Below are 21,711 nucleotides of genomic sequence, written 5' to 3' on the forward strand. Positions count from 1 at the left end.
GGCCTCATGACAGACACGTTGCGGGGAGCCCCGGCGTGGTCAGCGTGGGGAAGTGTGCTGGGTCCTGCCAGGGTCGGCCTCCAGGCAGTTCAGGGGGAGAGAACAGCCTGTGAACACCCACCAAGGTGGCCCAGGCAAGCCCAGCAGAAACAAAGGCTGGGGGGTGGGGTGGGGGAAGGGGCGGCTGTCTGGGGCTCAGAGGGCCAGGACCGGCGTCTGTGTGTGCAGGGTGCTGCACTGCCCCAGGAGGGTGGGCTGCCGGTTCCCAGGGGGCCCAGCCAGGCCACACCTGTCCCCTCTTACTGTAGTCATGCATGGTTGCCCGCACAAAGCTGCCGTTGGCCTGGGCCAAGGTCTCGTTGGGCGAGTGCTCCACGCGGAAGGTCTGGAGGACCCAGGCGTCCCCGGAGAGCAGCGTGCTTGTGTACCGTCTCAAGAGCTCCCCAGATGCTGGCACAACATCTGCATCGAAGACGCGCAGTGTGGCCACAACAGTGCCCTGCAGAGAACAGGGGGTGCCAGTCAGGGCCCCTAAAGCCAGAGACCACGGGGAGGTGTGTGCCCCACAGGTGGACCCCACAGGTGTGTGCGTCAGAGCTGGCTCTAGGGACAGACGGACCTGGGTTCAAGTTCCCAGGGGGCCCCTTGTCACCCTGCCCGTCACCATTCCTGGGCCACTGCACCTCACCTGTGCAACAGGTGTGATAGGCACCTACAGACTTCCCATAAGAATGGAGCGGATGTCCTGGTGCTCTGCTGAAGACCTCATCCAGGTCCCTACAGAGCAGAGTGAGCACTCCCACTCCCCTCTGAGGAAGCTGAGCCCCACAAGGTGGAGGAGTTAGCTAAGTGTCATATAGTGACGAATAGCAGACCTGGGATCCAAGCCCAGGTATCCACCAGAATGCTCTCCTCCAAGCATCTTCCGTACACTAGGCTGGAGAGAGTCATGAGGAAGGTTCTGAGCAAAGTCACAGGGCATCTCTGCTTTCACTGCTAACCAAGCTCCCCAATGTCACCTGTCACCACCAGCTGGCCCTGCCATGCTCATGAGACATCTCCCTAAGCTATGTGCTTTCCTCTCACGGGCCCATCCACCAAACCTGCTCCTGGGGTACCCAGAGAAGCAGGCAATGACAACATACTATGCCCCCACCCTCCCATTGCTCTGGCCGGCCTGCCAGCTGCAGGACGGCGTGAGGCCCAGCAGGTGGCAGTCACGCTCCACTTGCGTGGACCAGAGAAGGGTGGGGGCCGGGATGGGCGGGGCGATGCAGGGAGAGCCTTGTCTTCCCCCACTCCGGGTACACTCCCTGACATCAATGGCCCTTGAGGGGCTGACTGCCCGAGGAAGGGAACAGCCTCCCAGCAGACGTCCTCTCCCCCTCCTCGGCACAGCACTCCCCGCTACGCAGCAGCACAGGTGTGCCCCTCCGATGTGAGCCCTGGAGCCTCACCCGCCGCGTCAGACACAGGCTGGACACCCAGGGGCCCCCGGCCTCGCAAGGCAGGGGTCAGCTGGGTGCTGGCGGGGCTGGCCTCCTCTCTCCTCCTCAGCTGTCCCGGACGCCGACAGAAAACCCCGACAGACAGACTGATGGACAAATGAAAGACGAATAGCTAGACGGATGGTCAGCCACATGTCTGGATGGCTAGACGGACAGCTGAACAGACCAAGGAATAAATGGCGGATGGAGGGATCTAGACACCGAACAGAGAAACGATAGACACCAAACAAGCACCAGACAAACGGACAGGCACCTCCTTCCGCTTGAACTCCACCACGGCACTGGCGGTGTCAATGCCGCCGAGGAAGGTGGGCGCAGAGTCGTCCTCGTCGTACACGGTCACGGGAAAGGGCACCATCACCTCCTCCTCGCGCGCGCCCACGCGCACCGTGCACGCGGCCACCAGCTCATACTTCTCCCGCTGCTCGCGGTCCAGGGCCCAGCGCGTGCTCACCTCCAGGCTGTCCGGAGCGCAGCGGAAGGGCAGACTCTCACCTGCGCACCAAGCAGACCAGGAACCCTGGGATGACCCCCGGGCCGAGGAAAGGGCGAGCTGCCTTCCTGCCTTCCTCAGGGACCCATGGGGAGCAGCGGCTTGGGAGGAGGCCCTGTGGACAGAGCTGGGATGCATGCCGGCCCCCGGCCCTGCACTCCTCCTCAGCGTCATGGTGGGGCACAGGGCTCCACACACAGTTTGCAGTGAAGACGGTGCCCTGAGCTTCACTGCGGCTGCAGCCTGCGCTGGTGCTGATGGGGAACAGCGGGACCAGGAGGCCTGCATCTGGTCCTCACCCTGATCACCTAGGTGGGCTGGGCACACCCCTTCACGCCCCCTGCCTCCACTGTGGGGAGGGCTGGCATCCGCTCAGCCAGGCTGCAGGCCCAGAGATTCAGCTCCTAGTGTTTGCTGGGTTTTGAAAAAAAATGTTAGGAATTGTGTTGTTGTTGTTTTTTTTTTTTTCTTTTTTTAAATTATGAAAGCAATATGTGCTCATTTTAGAGAATGTGAGAAATAAAGCCACAATTCCACCACTTGGAAACAAACACGGTAGACATTTGGTGTGGTTGTATGTTAACACACAAATATTTCTGACTACCTGGTTTGAATCCCTGTCCTATACAGCTTCTGGCTGTGTGGCTAGAGGCTGGTGGTTCTGTCTCTCTGTGCCTCAGTTTCCTCACCAGAGATAATGAAGGCTAAAGCATCTGTTCCTCACCAGACACTGCTGTACATTCAGTGACTCACCACAGCCTGGTGAGGGGAGGATCGGTAACAACACGCTCTTCAATCCAAGCCTGTCCTGGAATTCATCCTCCAGAAATGACCCAGAAAAGGGGAAATGCTGAAGGCTTGAAGGTCAACACTGACAACCATGGGAGGGCTGTCAACTCCACTCGGTGGGAAATCACATCAGAGCCACGCATTACATGTGAATCACACGTCTCCCACTATTGTTTACAAAAAACCACTTTTTTAAAGCAAAAATGGGCAGCATGCTAAACCATACACTGTCGGCAATTTTACGCAGACATCTGTCTCCGCTGCAGGAAAAATGAAAGGATGCTGGGCAAGTGCGGGTGCCTACTTTCCTGACGCTACTGAGACTGTCTTCAACATTACTGCTGTGTGTGTGCCATCAACCGGGTGTGAACCTAGGCTCTACTTGCTAGCAGTCCAGCTGGTAAGTGTCCCTTCTGAGTCCCAGGTCCTCGCCCTTAAATGGTTTAACGGCACCTCAAGCACGGCTGCTTAGCTGCCTTCTCTCATCTCCACTGAGATCCAGTTCCCTCCCCCTTCACCCACATCTGAGCTCTCGGCCTCCCTGGGGCCATCTTGAGGGCAAGGTCCACTGTCCTTGCAGCGGCTCAGGCAGAATCCTGGAACCATGCTTGGCCCCTGTGTGAATCTTTCAACACCCCACATCCAATTCGCCAGGTAATCCTGCTGGATCTTCCTTCCAAACACGCTCAGAACCTGCCTGGCTTCTTGTTGCCCAAAGGTTCCACCCTCACCCCAGTCCTTATCCTCTCGCTCAAGGATTTCTCCTGCCTCCTAATTTGTTTCCCTGCTTCCCCCTAAACCACCCACCCCACATCACTTCTAATACAACAGCCAGACTAATCTCTTAAAGGTAAGTTATGTCCTGTCAATGACCCCCCTCAAACACCTTCCATGGCTCCCCAGTCCCTCACCGGGAAGCCCTGCCTCCTCCCTTGGAACTTCTCTGCCCTCAGCAGCCTCCGCCCTCCCCCGTGGTTCACGGTACTCCAGCTACACGGGCTCCCACCTCGGTGCTCTCACAGGGGCTTGCCCTGCTTGCCTGGCACTCTCCCACATTTGCTCCAGTGTCCCCTCTCCCAGCCACCTGATTTGAGACAGGGGTCTCCACCACTCCACGCCCTCTCAGCTTTACTTCCCACCTGGTCCCTTCAGAGGCTACCCCGTTTCCTTAGCACGTGTATGGTTTCCATCTCCCATGGGAATGGAAGCGCTGGGCAGATGGGATTTGGGCCTGATTTGTTCGCTGTCTCATCCTTGGTCCCTAGAACCATGCCTGGCCCGAGGCAGGCATACACAAGACATTCGCGGACCTCTGAATGAACGGATGATGGGGTGACGCAGAGTAAACTGGACGGCTCATGTAGAGGGACAGCAGCGCCGTGCCCGGCACTCCTGAGGAAGGCTCCTCGCGGCCGGCACTCACCTCCCAGGAGCCTGTAGGCCACGTTGACGTCGGGGCAGAGGAACTGCACGGGCAGCAGGCGGAATTGGTGGAAGGTGCCCGGAGGCCGGTTCTCCCGAATGCGGAAGGAGAGGCCTGTCTCGGGGAAGCAGAGCTCCCGAGGTTTGAGGGCACCACAAGCTGGGAACGAGGCGTTGATGACGGAGAAGTACACTCGGGCACAGCCCGGCCACTGGCACTCGCCCTCGCGAAGGGACGTGGGCCACAGGAAGACCTGGAGGTAGACGGTGAGCAGCGGGAAGCCGCCATCTGCAGAGAGAGACGATGTCAGGCCCGCAGGGCGTCAGGCACACCCGCCCAGAGGTGGGAAACAGAACGGGGAGGGGCAGGAGCTCGGGGCTGGCCTGAAGCCCAGGCCTCACCGGAGGGCCACAGGGCTCCACTGGGCTCTCTGCCCCAGCCCCACCTCCCGCTTGCCCCCTACTGCCCTGGACCTGGGCTCTGGCTGCCTCAGGGCCCTGCGGGTCTGCTCTCTCAGCCTGGGGGTGCCTCACAGGCCCCCCCTCTCTTGTTATTCAGGTCTCACCTCCAACACGCTTCCTCAGGGAGGTGCCTTGAGCCTGGGTCTAATACCAGGTGGAGCGCTTCCCCAGGGCCAGCTCTTGCCCCATGAGGGGCCCCCTCCTCCAGGCAGTTTCTTTTTTTCTTTTTTCTTTAAAAATTTTTAAAAACAGCTCCATTTACTTTATCCTATTCTACTCTATTTTTGGCCATGCCGCTTGTGGGATCTTAGTTCCCCAACCAGGGACTCAACCCGGGCCCTCAGCAGTGAGAGTCCTAACCACCGAACCGCCAGGGAAACCACCCCGCCCGGCAGCTTCACCATCTGCAGAGACACAGACTGCCCCAGCACCTAGAGGGGGGCGTCCAGCAGGTTCCAGCATGAAGGGGCCACAGTAACTCCCCCTCCCACTGGTCTGGATCTCAGCTGGGGTGGGGGGCTCTTCCCGGGCCCTCTATCTCAGCCCTAGCAAAGCAGCTGCCCCTCCCACCTGCTCCTTTCATATTCATTAGTTCTCTGTGCTTCTTACTAGCCTGTCCTCTATTGCTTCAGTCTCCTGCTGTGGTTAATAATTCTCTATACAGACCTCCCCTGTTCAAATTACTGATTTCTCTCCTAACTGGACCCGACAGCTACATGGGGCCGCTCTCCAATCACGAACAGAACAGGCCTTCTATGAGACTCAGACCCTCAGCAAATTCCACTCTGGTCTCCACCCCAGTGACCCTGGTTCTTCACGTTCCCCAATGGGGGTCTGAGATGCAGATGACGGCAACTAAGTGTGTGCAGAACCAAGACCTATCTCAGCTGCTACCTCTTCCAGGAGCCGGCTGGGGTGCCCTGGGGTGGGGCGCATCTTTACTTGGGGAACCTGGCTTCACTTGGCAGATGGGTACAGTCATTCTACCCCTGCCAGGCAGGACCGCCCACTCTGCGTTCACAGGTACACGGCCTGCCTCTCAGCGCACAGCGGAGCTCAGGGCTGGCGTAAGGGGTCCAGGGAGGCCATGTCTCTGGAGAAGGCACTCAGAGCAGGGAGCCACTGGGTATGTGAACACCGTTTGGTGCCACAAGGCAAAACTCTGCTCCACGAGTCCCCCTGCTCGCAAGTACTAGGGTCACGCGTGGCCTTCACTCCAGCTCAGACCCCTGTTCTGAGGAATTAGCCAGGCCTTCCTCCTGTTCCACTTTCCTCCCTGGCACCAGGCTCAAGTCCCCACCAGGTGTCAAGGTCAGCATGCTGCTGATGGGAAAAATGGGCTTTCCGTGGGAATTGCTGCTTCTCCAGCAAGTTGCAGACCATTTGCTAAATCAAGATCTTGGGATTTTTCTCCTCTTAACTCCTCTCTCACAACCCCAAATCCTTGTTAACCCAACTGGAAAAGGCATCTGGATCCCGCATGAAGAGAGCACCCAAATCCTTCACATGGGTTCTCCAAAGTCTGAACAGCCTCGAAGGCCAAAGGGTCATCAGTGGTCCCCAAGCTCATCCTAGCTCCCTCACTGGCTGGACACAGAGGCAGACCAGCGTCATCTCACTCCCTCCACTCTTACACAGCAGGAGTCACAGGGGAAGACATCCTTGGTGTGATGTGCGCTCTGGGAGGATAAGGCATGGGCCAGGGGGTGGGGAGGGGGGTGGGGTCAGGGCTGCTCCCTTACTGCGGATGCTGAGCTTCTCCCAGGAGCTATGGTCCAGGCTCTGGTTGAGGTAGAGAAGCCCCGTGTCCTCCTGGATGCGGACCCAGTCATTGTCGTGCAGCCGTGTGCGGTAGGCGCCGTAGAGGTGCTGGCCCAGGCGGAAGCTGGGCACCTCCTCGGGGACGTCTCGCAGGGCGTGGACGTAGAGCAGGGGTGTGCCAGCCGGCTGGTCCACATACAGCTTCTCCCAGTAAGCATCCCTTGAGAAGTAGAGTCCCAGCGGGGCTGCAGGAAGCAGGGAAGCATGTGAGGGAGGGAGAGGTGATGATGGTTATGACAGAGCCCAGAGCAGGCCTCCCAGGCAGACCGGCGTTCCCCAGGGGCTTTATTTCATATTTTTAAAAAAAACTGGAGTATAGTTGCTTTACAATGTTGTGTTAGTTTCTGCTGTACAGCAAAGTGAATCAGCTGCATGTATACATATATCCCCTCCTTTTTGGATTTCCTTCCCATTTAGGTCACCACAGAGCACTGAGTTGAGTTCCTTGTTCTATACACAAGGCTCTCATCAGTTATCTATTTTATACATAGTATCAGTAGTGTATATATGTCAATCCCAATCTCCCAGTTCATCCCACCCTTCCATTTCACATTTTAATAATAGATTCTTTGTGAACCAAAAAAGAAAACGTCACTCATTTAAAATTCTGATCTTAGTAGGTCTTTCTCATCTGTAGTCCTAAGAACATCAACACACAATTATCTGTATAAACACTAGCTGAAAATACACTGCTTTCAAACAGAGAAAGGAGGAAGTGAGGCAGCTTAAAACAGTTGCAAAATCGTTTTTGATTACCCAGGTTTGATAAGCAGGTGAACCACTCAGCTGGGAGTTCACCCAGGCTTCTGGACAAATCACCTGGAGCCAGAGTTTTCAAGTGCACAAGACGCTGCCAGACAAGCAGGGCAGGCAGGAGTCACCAAAGATGAATACAGCACTTTATAAGGAACAATCTTTATCTAAAGTCAAACACACTCCTGCCATATGACCCAGAAATTCCACTCCATTTATCCGAGAGAAATGAAAACAGATGTCCATCAAATGACTTATTCACAAATGCTGGGGTGATTCACAGAGCCAAGGACTGGAAAGAGCCCAGATAGGCTCCAGTGGGTAAGGAGATAAGCAAATGGTGGCCCATCACATCACAGCCCCCTACTTAGCCAGGACAGGACCACTGATACACACGGCAGCCTGGACAGATCTCCCAGACATCCCGCCAAGTAGAAGGAGCAGCACAAAAGAATCACATGGCACGGTTCCAGACTGACTTTTATTTTTTAATTTTTTTTGGGGGGGGCACGCTGCACAGCACGTGGGATCTTAGTTCCCCGACCAGGGATCGTACCCGTGCCTCCTGCAGTGGAAGCGTGGCGTCTCAACCACTGGACTGCCAGGGAAGTCCCCAGACTGATTTCAGGTGACAGAAATCAGACTGGCTACCTGTTGCGGGGCGGGGGGGGGTGAGGTGGGGGGAGAGGAGGCAACAGACTGGGAAGGGCAGGAGGCACGTGCTGGGGGACGTAAAGGTTTCATATCCTGATAGGGGTGTGGGTCACATGGGCACATCCATTTGTCAACAGTGTACAGTCAAGATTTGTGCATTTTAACCTATGTAAACTTTGCCTAAAAAGCCGATCACCAAGGGGCTGTGGGTAGAGCTATGAATGCCACAAGGAAGGTGGATGCTGACCACAGCCACGCTGGGTGAGCCCACGGGAGACTCCATCCTACTAACTCTGCTGACTTTGTGTATGTTCAACATTCTTCATCATAAAAGGTTTTAAAAAATACTAAGAAATTTTAAAAGGATGAATAAAGGGACAAGTAGTGCTTAAAAACCATTAAAAACTTGCAAATACATTCTACAAAGCACAAAAAATACCAACGCACAAAGCAAACATGAGAAACACGGCACTCGTGTGTAGCTGATGTCTCTGTTCACTTTGTTTGTTTCCACCTACAGCCAGCTTCCCTTGCAGCCACCAGGGTGAGTAGCCTGCCCACTGTGCACCAGTGGAGGACACCCTGGGGCTGCCTGGGTCCTTGAGGACACGCGAGTGTGGGAAACCTTCGAGTGTCAAGGGGAGTCAGGTGAAGAGAACAGATCAGACCTTTTAGATTCCAAAGTGGTAAAACAGTAAGAAAACTAGAAGGCTGCTTGCACTGTGGAAGGTTTCCCAAGGATGACCTCAAAGGCAGCCAGGCTGGAAATGCCAACTTGGGAGGAAGCGTGAATTTGGTCCTGCCCGCCCGGACAGGCCTGGACCATGGAGCAAGGGGGAGAGGGAGACAGTAGGAGAGAAACAGGGAGAGAGAGGGAAGGAGAGGAAAGAGAAAGGGGGGTCAGGAGAAAGAGGGAGAGGAACGGGAAGGAAGAGAGAGATGCTCTGGCCAGAGTCAAAGGCCTGGCCCTGCAGACCCCACCCTAAAGACAGAGATGGAGCGAAGGGGCCCACACACGTGGTGCTGACCAACTAGACCTTCAGAAAGCTGCTCCCTAGGAGCACTGTCCCTGGAGTGGGACCGAGAGTTACTGGGCCTCTGCGGTTGTGGCACAGGGAAGGGCAGCTGGACCTCCAAGAAGCCAGCCCAGTGCCCTGAGCCAGGCTCTGTACTGCGGCCTTCCTGCCCTGCAGTCTCCTGGGGGAGGATCCACCCCAGAGCATCACACTGCCTGCCGTCCAAGGGGGAGGCAGCTCAAGGAGCCCCATGACACAGTCACACTGGGGAACTCTGGGGAGGGAGCGCTGAGACCCTGCTTCCCCCATCCTGGGGTCTTGCTGGCAGAGACCACCAGCAGGAGCTGCCTACCCATGGCTGAATGCCACCCTCCAGTCCCCACACCCTCTCTACTGGCCCAAGAGGACACAGGCTGCCCCACAGATGCACTCAGGGCTGACTTCTTTGGGATTGAGTAGCTGACCCTAGCAGGGACGGCAGGCAGCTCAGAGGGCTACGTCAGCCCCAAGTGCCCACAAGGCTGCCCTCATCCCTGCTCCTGTTAAAGGGCAGCCGATGGCACCGGCTCAGAGCAGGGCTTTTGCAAGCTGGGCTGAGTGATGGGCCACAGCTGACAGGTCCTCCCGCAGAGCTAGGATTCCCTCCACAGGCTCGTGCTTCCTGGGAGAAGCACACACGGTCCTTCCAAAGAGGACCCTAAGATACTGCTCATTGCTGCTCTTGAGACAAAGGCAGGAGCACTCCCTGTGGTGCCTCCTCACTCAACAGGAGGGGAGGGACAGCCGCAGAGGGGTCCCTGATGGGGCTTGGCTGCCACCTCCCACCAGGAGTGTGCTGGAGTCCCACTATGCCACCTGGCAGAGTGACACCAGGTCTGCCCTCCCCTCACAGAAATCAGAGGGGCTCCCAGCTCATGGCGGACCCCGCCTAGCCCCTGGAAGGCCGTTTGGGAAGGCAGGCTCAGAAGGGGATCAGAACCAGGCACAGCTCTGCTGCCCCAAGACAAGGGCCTGAGTCGCAAGGAGTAGCCCAACTTCCTTTCCTTCCAACACTCCATGAAGGTTGCAAGTCAGAGAGTCTAAGGGGAGCTCGGCAGGGGGGGAGCTGTAGGAGGCTCAGGAAGGGGCTGGGAAGCTGATGCTCACCGCCCCGTGGTCAGAAGGAGGAAGGGCTCGCCCTTCCCTCTCCCACCGCCTTCTCCAGAGGACCTGGACCACCGCAGCCTCCCACCACCTCTCAGAGGTGCGGCCTGGGGTGAGCGCGGCCGGCTGGACCAACACAGCACACGGCCAAGCCCCCCACGCACACACTAACCCTCCATTTTCTTCGCAGCCCCAGATGGAGGGGCCAGGGGGACAGCTTTGCAAACAGATACAGGCAGGATAGAAAGCAAGCGTCTGTATGCCCGAGGGCATGCACCCAGCCAGCCAGAGAGCTGGGGTTCAGAAGGCAGTCTCTCCAGCAGCACATCCCTCACTGGCCTGCTCAACCCCATGTCACAGCGGGCCAGGCCCTGCAGCCACCGCGCCCACTGCCCCACCGAGCCCTGAGCGGTGACCGCAAGTCAGCAACACCAGGAGTGGAAGACGGTCCCTGAGGGCTCACTGTCTCTAGGGAAGCTCGCCTTTCTGGCCACAAAGAGGCTGAGAGACTGTAATTCCCAGTGGTTGACAGGTGGTGGCCTGGTGGCAGCCCAGCCTTGTGGCACCAGGCTGGGTGAGAAGGGGACTCAGTCAGAGGTGGTGGCACCAGCGTCCTCCTTATCCTTCCAGAAAGGCTCACACGAACCTCTGAAGATCCGAGATGCTACCAGCGGGTCCCAACTCCCAGAGCCACAGGGGCTCTGCTGGGGGGAGCCCAGGGTGGGTGTGGGCCCACAAGACGGCACAGAGCTGAGGGTAGCGCCTGTGTCTTCCAGCCCGCCAGGCCACCAGCTCTCCTTGCTGTGCCACACCTCTCCGTGGAGAGGGGAGGTCTGCGTTCTGGCCCCCGGGGTACCAGCGAGGGGATGCTGTATGACAACTGAACCTACATCAGGAGTTGAGCATGGCTTCTGCTGCCTCACCCTCTCAGGACACACCCCCCCGGCCCTGGTCCGCTGTGTAAGACGTGGCTGCCCTTGGAGCCACCTGCAGAAGGGCCTTGCATGTGGGTCTTCTATGGCGGGGGGAGATACTCGCCCCACCTGCCAGGTAGAGAGGAGCAGACCCAGAATGGGGGTCTTCCTCCGGGGCCCCCTTGAATGCATGCACTTTCAGTGGTCTGGGGGCCGGGAGGAGCCTGAGCTCCCGGAAGCCCTCAACTCCGAGCTGGTCCAGCCCCCACCACACAGACCACATGTGCAGGAGCAGATGGGCCCTGCCCACTCTCAGCTCACAAGAGCCAGGCCCTCCAGGATCCGTGTGGGGCCCAGTCCACTGCTGCCAAAAGGGATCTGTGGGTCGGACAATGATTGTGAGCAGAAACAGACTTAAATGCACTTAAAACGTCTCCCAGGTGGTCCCTGCTCAGGGCATGGCTGCCTTAATGCTCCTCCTTGTCACAAACACTTTTAGAGGGAAAAACACATGGTCCAAGGCTGGGAATGAGGACGTGGGTGCAGGGCTGGCCTCAAGGGGGTGTAGCCTGGGGGCCCCACAGGGCCCCATGCTTGGTTTAATGCTCTGCTGTCAGTGTCCTGAAATCCTTCAAAATTCTAGAGCAAGGGGACCACACCGTCATTCTATACTGGGCTCCACAAATGACGCGGCCAATCCTGCTGGGTGAATGAGGAGAGCCTGGGACGCGCCGTCATGAGTGTCCAGTTTCACAGGGCTGTGCAGCCTCTGCAGTGCTGGCCTCCTCTGGGCCTCGCTTTCTTCAACTGTGAACAAGAGAAGGGCAGGCCGGGACAGGAGGAGCAGCTGGTGCAGGCGCAGACAGGCCTCACCTTTGCACAGATAGCTACTGTACGAAGCTCTCACTTCAGATTTACAATCACTGTGCTCAAATCCCATCACCGCCCCATTTCACAGGTAAGAACACTGAGGCTGGGAGTGAGAAGGCTTCCCAAGGTCAAACAGCTGGAGGTTGTGCATCTTGGGGTTTGGTACAATAGCTAACAAAATGGCTGTGGGAGTCAGGATCAGGGCAGATGCTGGCCCCACCGGGAAGCCTAGGGCCCTGCCAGATGACTGCCCCTCCCTGCCGGCACCAGTTCCTCAGGTTGCCCTGGCACCGCACCAAGGGGGGAGGAGCTGGTTTTTGCTCACACAGGAGGGGCGGGCCCCACACTGCTCATGACACACCTGCCAAAGGCCCAAGTCACGGTGCGCATCTGGAGACCCCAGGAACCTTCACGGCGTGTGCGTGTGTGTGTGTGTGTGTGTGTGTGTGTGTGTGTGTGTATGCATGGCCATGCAGGGTGCTTGGGCCCAGGACCCTATCTGCTCCCACCCTGCAGGGAGAAAACGTGAAACTAACATTCAGTGGGGCGAGGTGCTGTCCTGCTCCAAGCAGGGTCTCCTCCAACATCTTTACAGGTAAAGAGCACTGATGGTCTCACTCAGTCACCAGCCTTTCTGCATTCCGGAAACGCATTTTCAGTGTTCCATACCTGGTTGGGATGTGTCATTTACTTCTATTTGGATGCAGAGAGAACCGGGCCCACGTTCCCACCTCACACTCGTTCATTCAACCCTCCACAAGCTCAGACGTGTGTGCACACTCACACACGCACTCTTACCCACACTGGTCACACGTGCACACATTCCCAGACCCACACGGGACTCTGTGAGCACCCTCTTTGTGGTGGAGGACACGGCAGGTGGACAAGGTTTCTGGTTGCCATCCTTCACTTCTGCAGCACAGGGTGTGGGGACATCCTGTGGGCGTCACCTCGGTCACATGCCAAATGCACACAGTTCCTTGGCGCCAGAGCAGCCCACGCCCTGGCCCCACGATCACCTTCCCACCGCCCCCCAGGTGCCTCTAAGCACCTACTGACAGCCTCAGTTCCCCTGTGCCCTGGAGGGCTGCCTCCTGCTGGCCCCGAGCCTGCAGGCCAGTCCCGGCCCGTGCAACCCAGACAACCTCTCCACGTGCAGTGGGCTGTGACCCCAGCCTGGGGAGGGGGCCCCTTCTCCGGGTGCCCGCTCTCAGCCTGAGGCAGGCCCCCAGAGCTCTCCTACACTCACTACTACTGACCAACTCTCAGTTTAAGCTCTCCTGTTTCCGTTGCTGTGTGGGTGCTGTCTCCTGATTGGACGCAGACGGATACACACACCTCTCTCTCGTACATACACACGTCTTATCTCACATGCACGTGGGTACACACTCGCACACATTCTCTCACCTTGTTGCACACGCACCTCCCTCCCCCATCCTCTCATTCACTTAGTGAGGCACACTGAGCCTTCACGGCCCTGACTGTAGGCTCACCTCACTAGCCTTCCTGGCCAGCCCCAGCCATCAGGGGCCACACTCAGCTGCCCTGAGGTTCCTGTGACCTCCTCGCCACCGTCGGTGGAGGATGTGCTGCCATCTGACCATGCCAGGCCAGACCCAGGCAGGCACTTCCTAACCGGGTGCCCCTGGCTAATCAAAGTGAGTTGCATTCCCCATGGTCACACCACCACGGACATGCACAGGGCCCCAGACGACTAAAACATGTCCTAGGACTGCAATGTAAAAGGCAGAATTGGGGTCTCTCAAGAAAGAAGAAACACGGTGAAGTGGTATGATCTAAGCACTGCATGAGGTTAAAGCAGTGCCCGCATCTGTGTGCAAGGCAGGCCCTTTCCTGCAGAATCCACTCACTGGGCAGGCAGTCCTGTTCCTGCCCTTGACAAGTGCCAGATCATGCAGATGACAGTTTTATTACGGCCCAGCAGAATCTCCTTAACAGACGGTTTCCTAATGCCATCATCTTCACTGGGAATGGGAACCAGACCTCGTGGACTCCTCCCCAGGGGCGGCCCCTCCCCCTGCGGGCCAGCTGTCCCCGTGGGGGGTCCCTCCAGCCCCAATGCCCAGACAAGAGCGCTTGGCACCATCACCTTCTCTTCGTCCATGCCACGCCCCTCCTCCCACACCCCGTTCACGTTTTTTCTTTATTGTAGTTGAACACTTGATACGCACAAAGCGTATATTTTATGGCACATTCATGCTGAAAGTATATTCTGCAACAAACACCCATGAACCCACGGCCAACCTAACAGGGCACTTAGCAACGCTGCTGCCCCTCCCATCCCCCCCTTCACCCTCATCCACTCACAGCAAGCATGAACCTGGGTCTGTGTTTTTCTTGCCCCCCCCCTGCCCTTTTGAAACACTTTTACCTCGTTCTTGAAAGGTACTTCTGCTGGGTAGAGAATTCTGCAGGACAGTTATTCTGCCCTTCAAAGGCATGCTTCTGTTGCCCTGCTTCTGAAAGCTCTGTATTCATTCTAACTGTCCCTCCTGGTGTTCCCTCTTCTTTCTGGTTGCTTCCAGGACCTCCTGTGGTTGGTGCTCTCCAGTTTCACTCTGATTTGTCAGCCTACTCACCCCCGTGAGGGTTTCCTTCTTCTCGGCTTATCCTCTAGGTGTTCTCTCTCCAGATTCTCCTCTAGCAAACAGCAGCCAGTCCCATGGCTCGAATGACTGCCTCTGGGCAGAGGACTGCCACGTTCACCAGACTGACCTCCTCCCGAGTGCCAGACGCACCTCCACCAATTTGCTCCATCCTCCCCCTCATCTCAGTCCAGCTTAGAGGACCACCCAGTCCCCCCACCCCAAGTCCAGGCACCACGCACCTCAGACTTGCCCTGAGCCCTTCCCTCTTCATCCCTTATACCAGCCCACAGACTGCCCTCTGCCACCGCCCCCTCCAGCTGCCGTGCACCCTCACCTCCTCCACCTGGATGACACCATGATGCCAACCAGTCTCCCTGACCACCCTTGACCCCATGGGCCACTTGCCACAGAGCAGCCAGGGTCAGTCAGATCACATCACCCTCTGCCTGAAAGAACTGTCTGAAAGGACAAACTAATGAGTGAACCAGTGAATCAATCAATGAAGGACCAAACTAATACGCAAATGGCTGTACAAACAGGGGTGGGCACACTGGGAAATGGTCAGAATGTGGGACAGGAGAGGAGGTGGGGCCAGAGAGCTGGGTGAGATCAGACTTGGCTAGGACACTCTGGCGTGGTCCGGGAGCCACAGGTGGATGGTCAGCAGCAAGGATGGGCCGGAAGGAGCCTCATGTGAAGGAGCCCCTCCTGTGCTCACAAGGCTGGCATGGGGCACGCAGCGCCCTCTAGCGCCCTAGCCGCCTTGGTGAGACCAGCAGTTGGGGTTGCGCAAACAGCCACAAGGACGGCTGAGAAGAAAATCACTGACCCTGGCTCAGGAAATGACTTGCTGATAACTGAGGAGCACGGCCCACTGGGAGGCGTTAGGCAGAGCACGTGTGCTCATTCACACACGTGTGCATGCACACACACACACACATGCACTCTCAGGGTCACCCTGTAGTATGCTTCGCACACCCTGTAATCTCCATGCTTTGTCCCAGCTGGAGGCTGGTTTTGCAAGGGACTGTAATGTAATTTTGCTCTGAGGGAAAAAGCACAGATCAGGGAAGGCTCCGCTGAAAATAACGAATTTGGGGATATATAAAGGGGATCCTAGTTTTTAAAATTAATTGTGGTAAAATACAGATAACATAAAGTTACCATCTTAACCATTAAGTGTATAGTTCAGTGGCATTAAAATAAATTCACGTTGTTTTGCAACCATCACTACCGTCCATCTCCAGAACTCTTCTCATCTTGCAAAACTGACACACTACACCCATTAAACACGAACTCCTATTCCCCATGTTCCTCCAGCCCCTGGCAACCACCATGCGACATTTTGTCTCTGAATCTGACTACTCCAGGTACCTCATATGAGTGGAATCATACAGCATTTTGCTTTTTGTCACTGGCTTAATTTCATTTACCATAATGTCCTCAAGGTTTATCTATGTTGTAGGATGCATCAGAATTTCCTTCCTTTTTTAAGGCTGAATATATTCCATGTATGGATATACCACATTTTGTTTATCCATTCATCCACTGATAGACACTTGGGTTGCTTCCACCTTTTAGCTATTGCGAATAACTCTGCTATGAATGTGGGTATACAAATATTACTCTGAGATCTTGATTTTGAGTATATACTCAGAAGTGGAATTGCTGGATAGTATGGTAATCTTATTTTTAATTTTTTGAGGAACTTTCATGCTGTTTTTCACAGTGGCTGCACCATTCCACGTTCCCACCAACAGTGTATAAGGGTCCTAATTTCTCTACATCCTTGCCGACACTTGTGATTTGCCAATTTTCTTTTGACAGTAGCCAACTTAATGGGTGTGAGGTTATATCACAGCAGTTTTGAGTTGCATTTCCCTAATGATCAGTAATGTTGAGCATCTTTTCATGTGCTTATTGACTGCTTCTCTGGAGAAATGTCTGATCAAGTGCTTTTGCCCATATTTTAAAAAAGTCTCTGTTGAATTTGTTACAATATTGCTTCTATTTTATGTTTTGGTTTTTTGGCCCTCAGGCATGTGGGATCTTAGCTCCCCAACCAGGGATCGAACCTGAACCCCCTGCATTGGAAGGTGAAGTCTTAACCACTGGACTGCCAGGGAAGTCCCGCTTTGCCCATTTTTGAATTGGGTTTTGTTGTTGTTGAGTTATATAGTTCTTCATATATTCTGAACAGTAACCTTTTATCAGACAGATGATTTGCAAATATTTTCTCCCATTTCACAGGCTGCATTTTCACTGTTGACTGTGTCCTTTGATGTTTTAAATTTTGATGTAATACAATTTACCTACTTTTCCTTTTGTTGCCTGTGTTTTGGTGTCATATGTTTTAAAGATGTGCCCACAACTCTTCCTTTAGAACCGAGGAAGAACAGAACAGCAAGTTCTTGGCCCCATCTGCCATCCCCCCCATGCTGCCCTGGCTGCCCACCACCAGGTGGGCCAGGTAAACACCTGGGCACTGCGGGTTTCTGCTGTGGTTCCTGCCTTGGCTCACAGGACTACAGCACGCAGGTACAGGAGAGACCTGAATGGCTGAGGGGCTCGCCATCCCCTGGGAGAGGGCACACATGGGCCTGGCCACGTGGGTCCACCCTTAGTGCCAGAGTCCCAGGTCCTCCATTTCCAACAGGCACCGACAGGTGCTGGGGCCTGTGCCCCCCACGCCAATGGCCTCAGTGCACACTGTGAGCACAGTGCCCGGGGGCCCACACAAAGGAAGAGAGAAACGCAATAATGATGACTGTGTGACAATAAAGCAGCCTGAATTATATTTGTCTTGATATTAATAGTCATGAAATATAATCTTACTTTTTTGGGGGCAAGGGGCCCACAGAGGTCACGGGGCCTGAATTCACAGTCAGGGGTCATGATGTGGCCCTGGCTCCAGAGGGTCACCCCACAGAGAAGGCAGAGGCCAGGCCCAGGCCACCTGAGTGCTCTTCCCTCTGCCTGTGTGGCCATACCTCTTCCCCACATGTGCCAAGGTGCCAACCCCAGGAGTCCCGTGTGACCACTCACTGCACCCTGTTCAACAACTCAGTTCCCTCCTGCACCTGGGGTTCCGAGAGCTCCCAGCCTCCCACCTGCCCTGGGCAGCCACCACACACACCTGTTCTCAGGTGTCTTTCTGAGCCTTTCGCTGGGTTTCCTGTGCCAGGCCTGATGCCTGCAGCCTCGGCCTGCAGGTCCCACGGTCACACCCTGGCTCCAGGCCTCGTCCTCACTCTTCCCAGCCTTGCCCACGGCCCCCAGGTATGTGGTCCCCCACCCCATCTCCTCTCCTGGGCAAGCCCCTGCGCAGCTCAGCCCTCTCCCGCACATGCCAAACCATGCTGGCCTTTCCTCAACACTCAGAGCACTCACGTGACGCTAACAGGTGCAGAGGCTGTAAAGACCCACAGCGCTGCACTGGGCCTGTCCTGCTCACCGTTGCATCCCCAGAACCTTGCCTGATGCCTGGCACGGAGCAGTGAAGGGAAGCCCTGGGCGGGCTTAAGTCACTTGACGGTCCACAGACACCTCACTTGGAGAGCCAGCTGCTTCTGTTCATGGGTCCCTGGCTCAGCTCAGCTGTACTCAGTCACCTGCCAATGCCTCCTGCGGGGGAGATCTGACAGCTTGTCCCCATCCTGATGCTGGGAATTGAAGCCTTGTCCACAAAATCATCGAGAAAAAGATGGCCTCCACAGGTGTACCCAACAGATGCACAGCTCAGGGCATGCACTGGGCGCCCAACAGATGCCAGGGCCAGCTGCTTCCCTGATGCCCAGTGATGACACCAGTCACCACTAGTGCAGCCTTAATTCCACTCTTAAAATTCTTCTTCCCCAAATGCTGCCCGCAGCCCCCTGTGGGCAGCCTGTGCCAATGTGGCCACGAGGCTGAGTGGCCTTCCTGGTCTGTCCTGGGCTCCCAGCAGGGCCAGCTGGATGGGCTGGCACACAAGGAGGAGCAAGCACCCATCCTGGCACACACTGCGTGCCCGGGGCTCTCCACGCTCCCGGGGATTCTGCCTCTCCCAGGGCCCAGGCTCCTGCCTGCCTGTCTGGTCCGGGGCTTCACACACCGCACAGCTCTCCAGGCCCTGCCCGTCATCATCCCTCCAGCCTGAGCCCCTGCAGTGTGGTCTGAGGTGGGGGGTTGCACGGGACCCAATGTGGGGGTGCAGTACCTCCCCAGACATCTGTCTTCCTGGGTCCTGGTTGGACAGGGTGGCCGGTGGCCTGGAGGAGCAGCTGGAAGGGGGGAGGAGAGACCCGAGGGCCAGCCCGTGCCTCAGAGGCACCACCAGCGCTGCACACACCTCCACCTGTGTGACAAGCTCCGCCTTGCACACTTTGCCCGAGCTCTTGCTGTAGACCTCACCCTCCCCATCCAACGCTGGGAAACAGAATTCACCCCTTGCCCTAAGAGTGGAACTGCCACCAGGCCCGGGTCTCCTGACACCCCTCACAGCACCCACGGAGCCCTCTGCCGAGGGTGGGGAAGGGGTCGGGTGTGGCTGAGGTTTGGGGGCGTGAGGTGGGCCGCCGAGGTCTGCAGCCGGCCGCACAGGAGCCAGCAGTGCAGACTCACCCCTGCACACAGGCCCCAGCCTTCTGCTCCCAGAGGCCCGGGCCCGAGGCCGCCCCCAGCACGCACCCGCGGCCACCGCGCGTCCCCACCCGCCCAGGCCAGCTGCAGCGGCCGCGCTCAGATGATGGACACCCAGCTGCTGCCGAGTTAATCACCAGCCTCGCGGGCAGTTCCTTCCGGCTTCTATGCAAAGGAAACTGCCAATTAGGTTACAATTAATTTCTTACCCAGGGCAAGGCCTGGCTGGAAAAAGACTGGCCACCCAAGTGGCCTGCTGATGACTTGTGAGGGTCACCAGGCCCCCTCGGCTCCAGGGCTCTCGTGCCCTGCGGCCCCAGTCAATTGTGGGTGTGCCAGCCCTGGACTGGGGGCGCCAGGTCAGGACGTCCCCGGCTTTGACCCTGGTGCTTCTGCCCGGGCAACTGTCCCCCTCACACCCAGCAGGGCACTGCGGCTCAGACTTAAACCTGTCACCCCACCTATCTCGAGCTCCTCGAGCAGAGATGGTCCGGCCCATTTCTGCCCCTCCCCCAGCACCCTTCTCGCCCTCATTCAACATTAACGGGCGAGACTCCTACATTCTTCCTGCGAGGCCCTGTTCTAAGTGCTTCACGTGCATCGTCCCACGTCACACCACAAGTGCCAAAGGTAACGACGATTCCGATTCCTGTCTTACAGAGGGGAAACCGAGGCAGAGAGAGGATACCTTGCCCAAGGCCACACAGAGTGAGCCTGGACTGAAGCCGAGGGTCCCACCCAGGCCAGGGTGCGTGGCCACCAGGCTCCTCTGCTCAGTGAAGGCCATGCACACACAGGTGGAGAAGCCAGGACACCATGACCTGGGACTCCGGGCCACCCACCCGCCTGACTGCCGACCAGGCAGAAAAATACAACCATAAATAACCACCCACGGCCTCCTTCAGCCTCCTCAAAAAGGCAGGAGCCCCTAAAAGCCTCCTCGGGCAAATCTGCTCTTTCACATCCCAGTGAAATAGGGCGAAGGCCTGGGAAGGCGTGACCAGGCGGGATTTTGCTCAGCCAGCCCCCACCCCGCCGACGGGGAGAGACACAGTCACGGCTGCTGCGTGCGCAGGTGCTCGTGGAGGCTGGGGGCCTGATGCGCCCACGCCTGCCAGACACAGTAGAGAGCCCTGAGGGGTCTGCATCTCTGCCCTTGTCAGGTTCTAGTACCACCTTGAGAAGTGAGTCTAGATACAAAGGAGAGATGTCGGGGTGACTTGCGGAAGCAGAGGGACAAGGGCAGAGCTAGGCCGGAGCCATGCTCCTTCACTGCCTTGCCGTGTGGCTGGCTCGGCATTCAGGCTCTCTCTGGGTCTGTTCCCAGCCGTGAACCGGGACAGGGACCCCTTCCAGGAAGCACTACTGGGACAGAGCACCTGCTAGTGGAAGCCAGAGCCAGTTCTCTTCGCTCTCTCCCTGACTCTCAAATCAGATCTGCCTGGGCCCACAAAGGCTTCCTGCTAACCCCAGTTAAGGCCCTCCCACCCTGTGCTGGGCCCCGGCACGCAAGCAGCTTCTTGGTGTACGGCAGGGGGCTACGCTGCCTTGGTACATTCTGCTGTCCGGGGAAACAGCTTCAAGGGACTGGCAGCATGACATCACACAGCTGCAATGACGGTAATCAACTTATACCAGATCCGCCTGGTTATTTTTAGCGTCTGGATTGAGGTTTAGCAAGACAGGGCAGCCCTGGGTTCCCCTGCGGCTGAGTCCCGCCTTGTCAGGTGGGCTGGGTGGGTCACTGGTTCCCAGAACCTCTCCCTTCTCCCCACCCCCTGGGTCCTTCAAAGGATGGTCCTTGGGCATTGGCGCCTCCCATACAAGATGTGACACCATTGCTTCCGGGACATTTGAACTCAATGTGGCTTTAGGGTCCGGGTTTTCTGAGAGTGTCCTCAGGGTCCCAGTGGGGTCATGGTAACTCAATCCCCACAGAAGGACACTAGATGAACCCATGTCCTCTTCAAAAGGAACCTGGGGCTCAGACACTGAAATGTCTCTGGGCAAAAACTGCTCTGCAACACTTGGTGGAAATTTGATAAAGCAAACAACAACCAAAAGACACCCCCCCCCCCACCCAGTCAAAACATGGGCAAAGGACCTGAATAGATAACTTCTCCAAAGAAGATACAAATGGCCAAGAAGCACACAAAAAATGCTCAACATCACCAGTAATTAAGGAAATGCAAGTCAAAACCACATGAGATACCACTTTGTACCCAGTGGGATGGATACAATTTAAAAACATAAATAGAAAATAACAAGTGTTGGTGAGGATGTGGTGAAATCGGAACCCTCACAGACTGCTGGTGGGATTGTAAAATGTTGCAGTTATTGCAGAAAAGTCTGCCAGTTCCTCAAAAAATGAAACTTGCAATTATATGACCCAGCAATTCTACTCCAAAGTATACATCTAAGAGAACTGAAAAGGGGGACTCAGAGATTTGCACATACATGTTCACAGGAGCATGATTCACAAGACCCAAAAGGTGTAAACAACCCAAATGTCCACCAAGAGATGAAGGAATAGATCAATGTGACATATACATGCAATGGAATACAGCTCAGCCTTAAAAGGGATGAAGCACTGATACACACTACAATGTGGATACACCTTGAAAACCTCAGACTAAG

General features: G+C 56.4%; 1 protein-coding gene across 1 annotated transcript in view; it reads right to left on the reverse strand.

Moving 5' to 3' along the window:
* The window catches only part of RET (ret proto-oncogene), a 52,331-nt gene that overhangs the window by 22,813 nt on the left and 7,807 nt on the right, over positions 1 to 21,711 (reverse strand). Inside the window, exons 2-5 of the mRNA XM_057736920.1 lie at positions 6,417 to 6,680; positions 4,214 to 4,501; positions 1,762 to 2,003; positions 304 to 499 (exon numbers count right to left, since the gene is read on the reverse strand). Of these exons, the coding sequence (XP_057592903.1) occupies positions 304 to 499; positions 1,762 to 2,003; positions 4,214 to 4,501; positions 6,417 to 6,680 (990 nt within the window). The remainder of the gene's footprint in view (positions 1 to 303; positions 500 to 1,761; positions 2,004 to 4,213; positions 4,502 to 6,416; positions 6,681 to 21,711) is intronic.

The sequence above is a fragment of the Hippopotamus amphibius genome, chromosome 5 (assembly GCF_030028045.1).
Source record: "Hippopotamus amphibius kiboko isolate mHipAmp2 chromosome 5, mHipAmp2.hap2, whole genome shotgun sequence".
Classification (NCBI taxonomy): Eukaryota; Metazoa; Chordata; class Mammalia; order Artiodactyla; family Hippopotamidae; genus Hippopotamus; species Hippopotamus amphibius.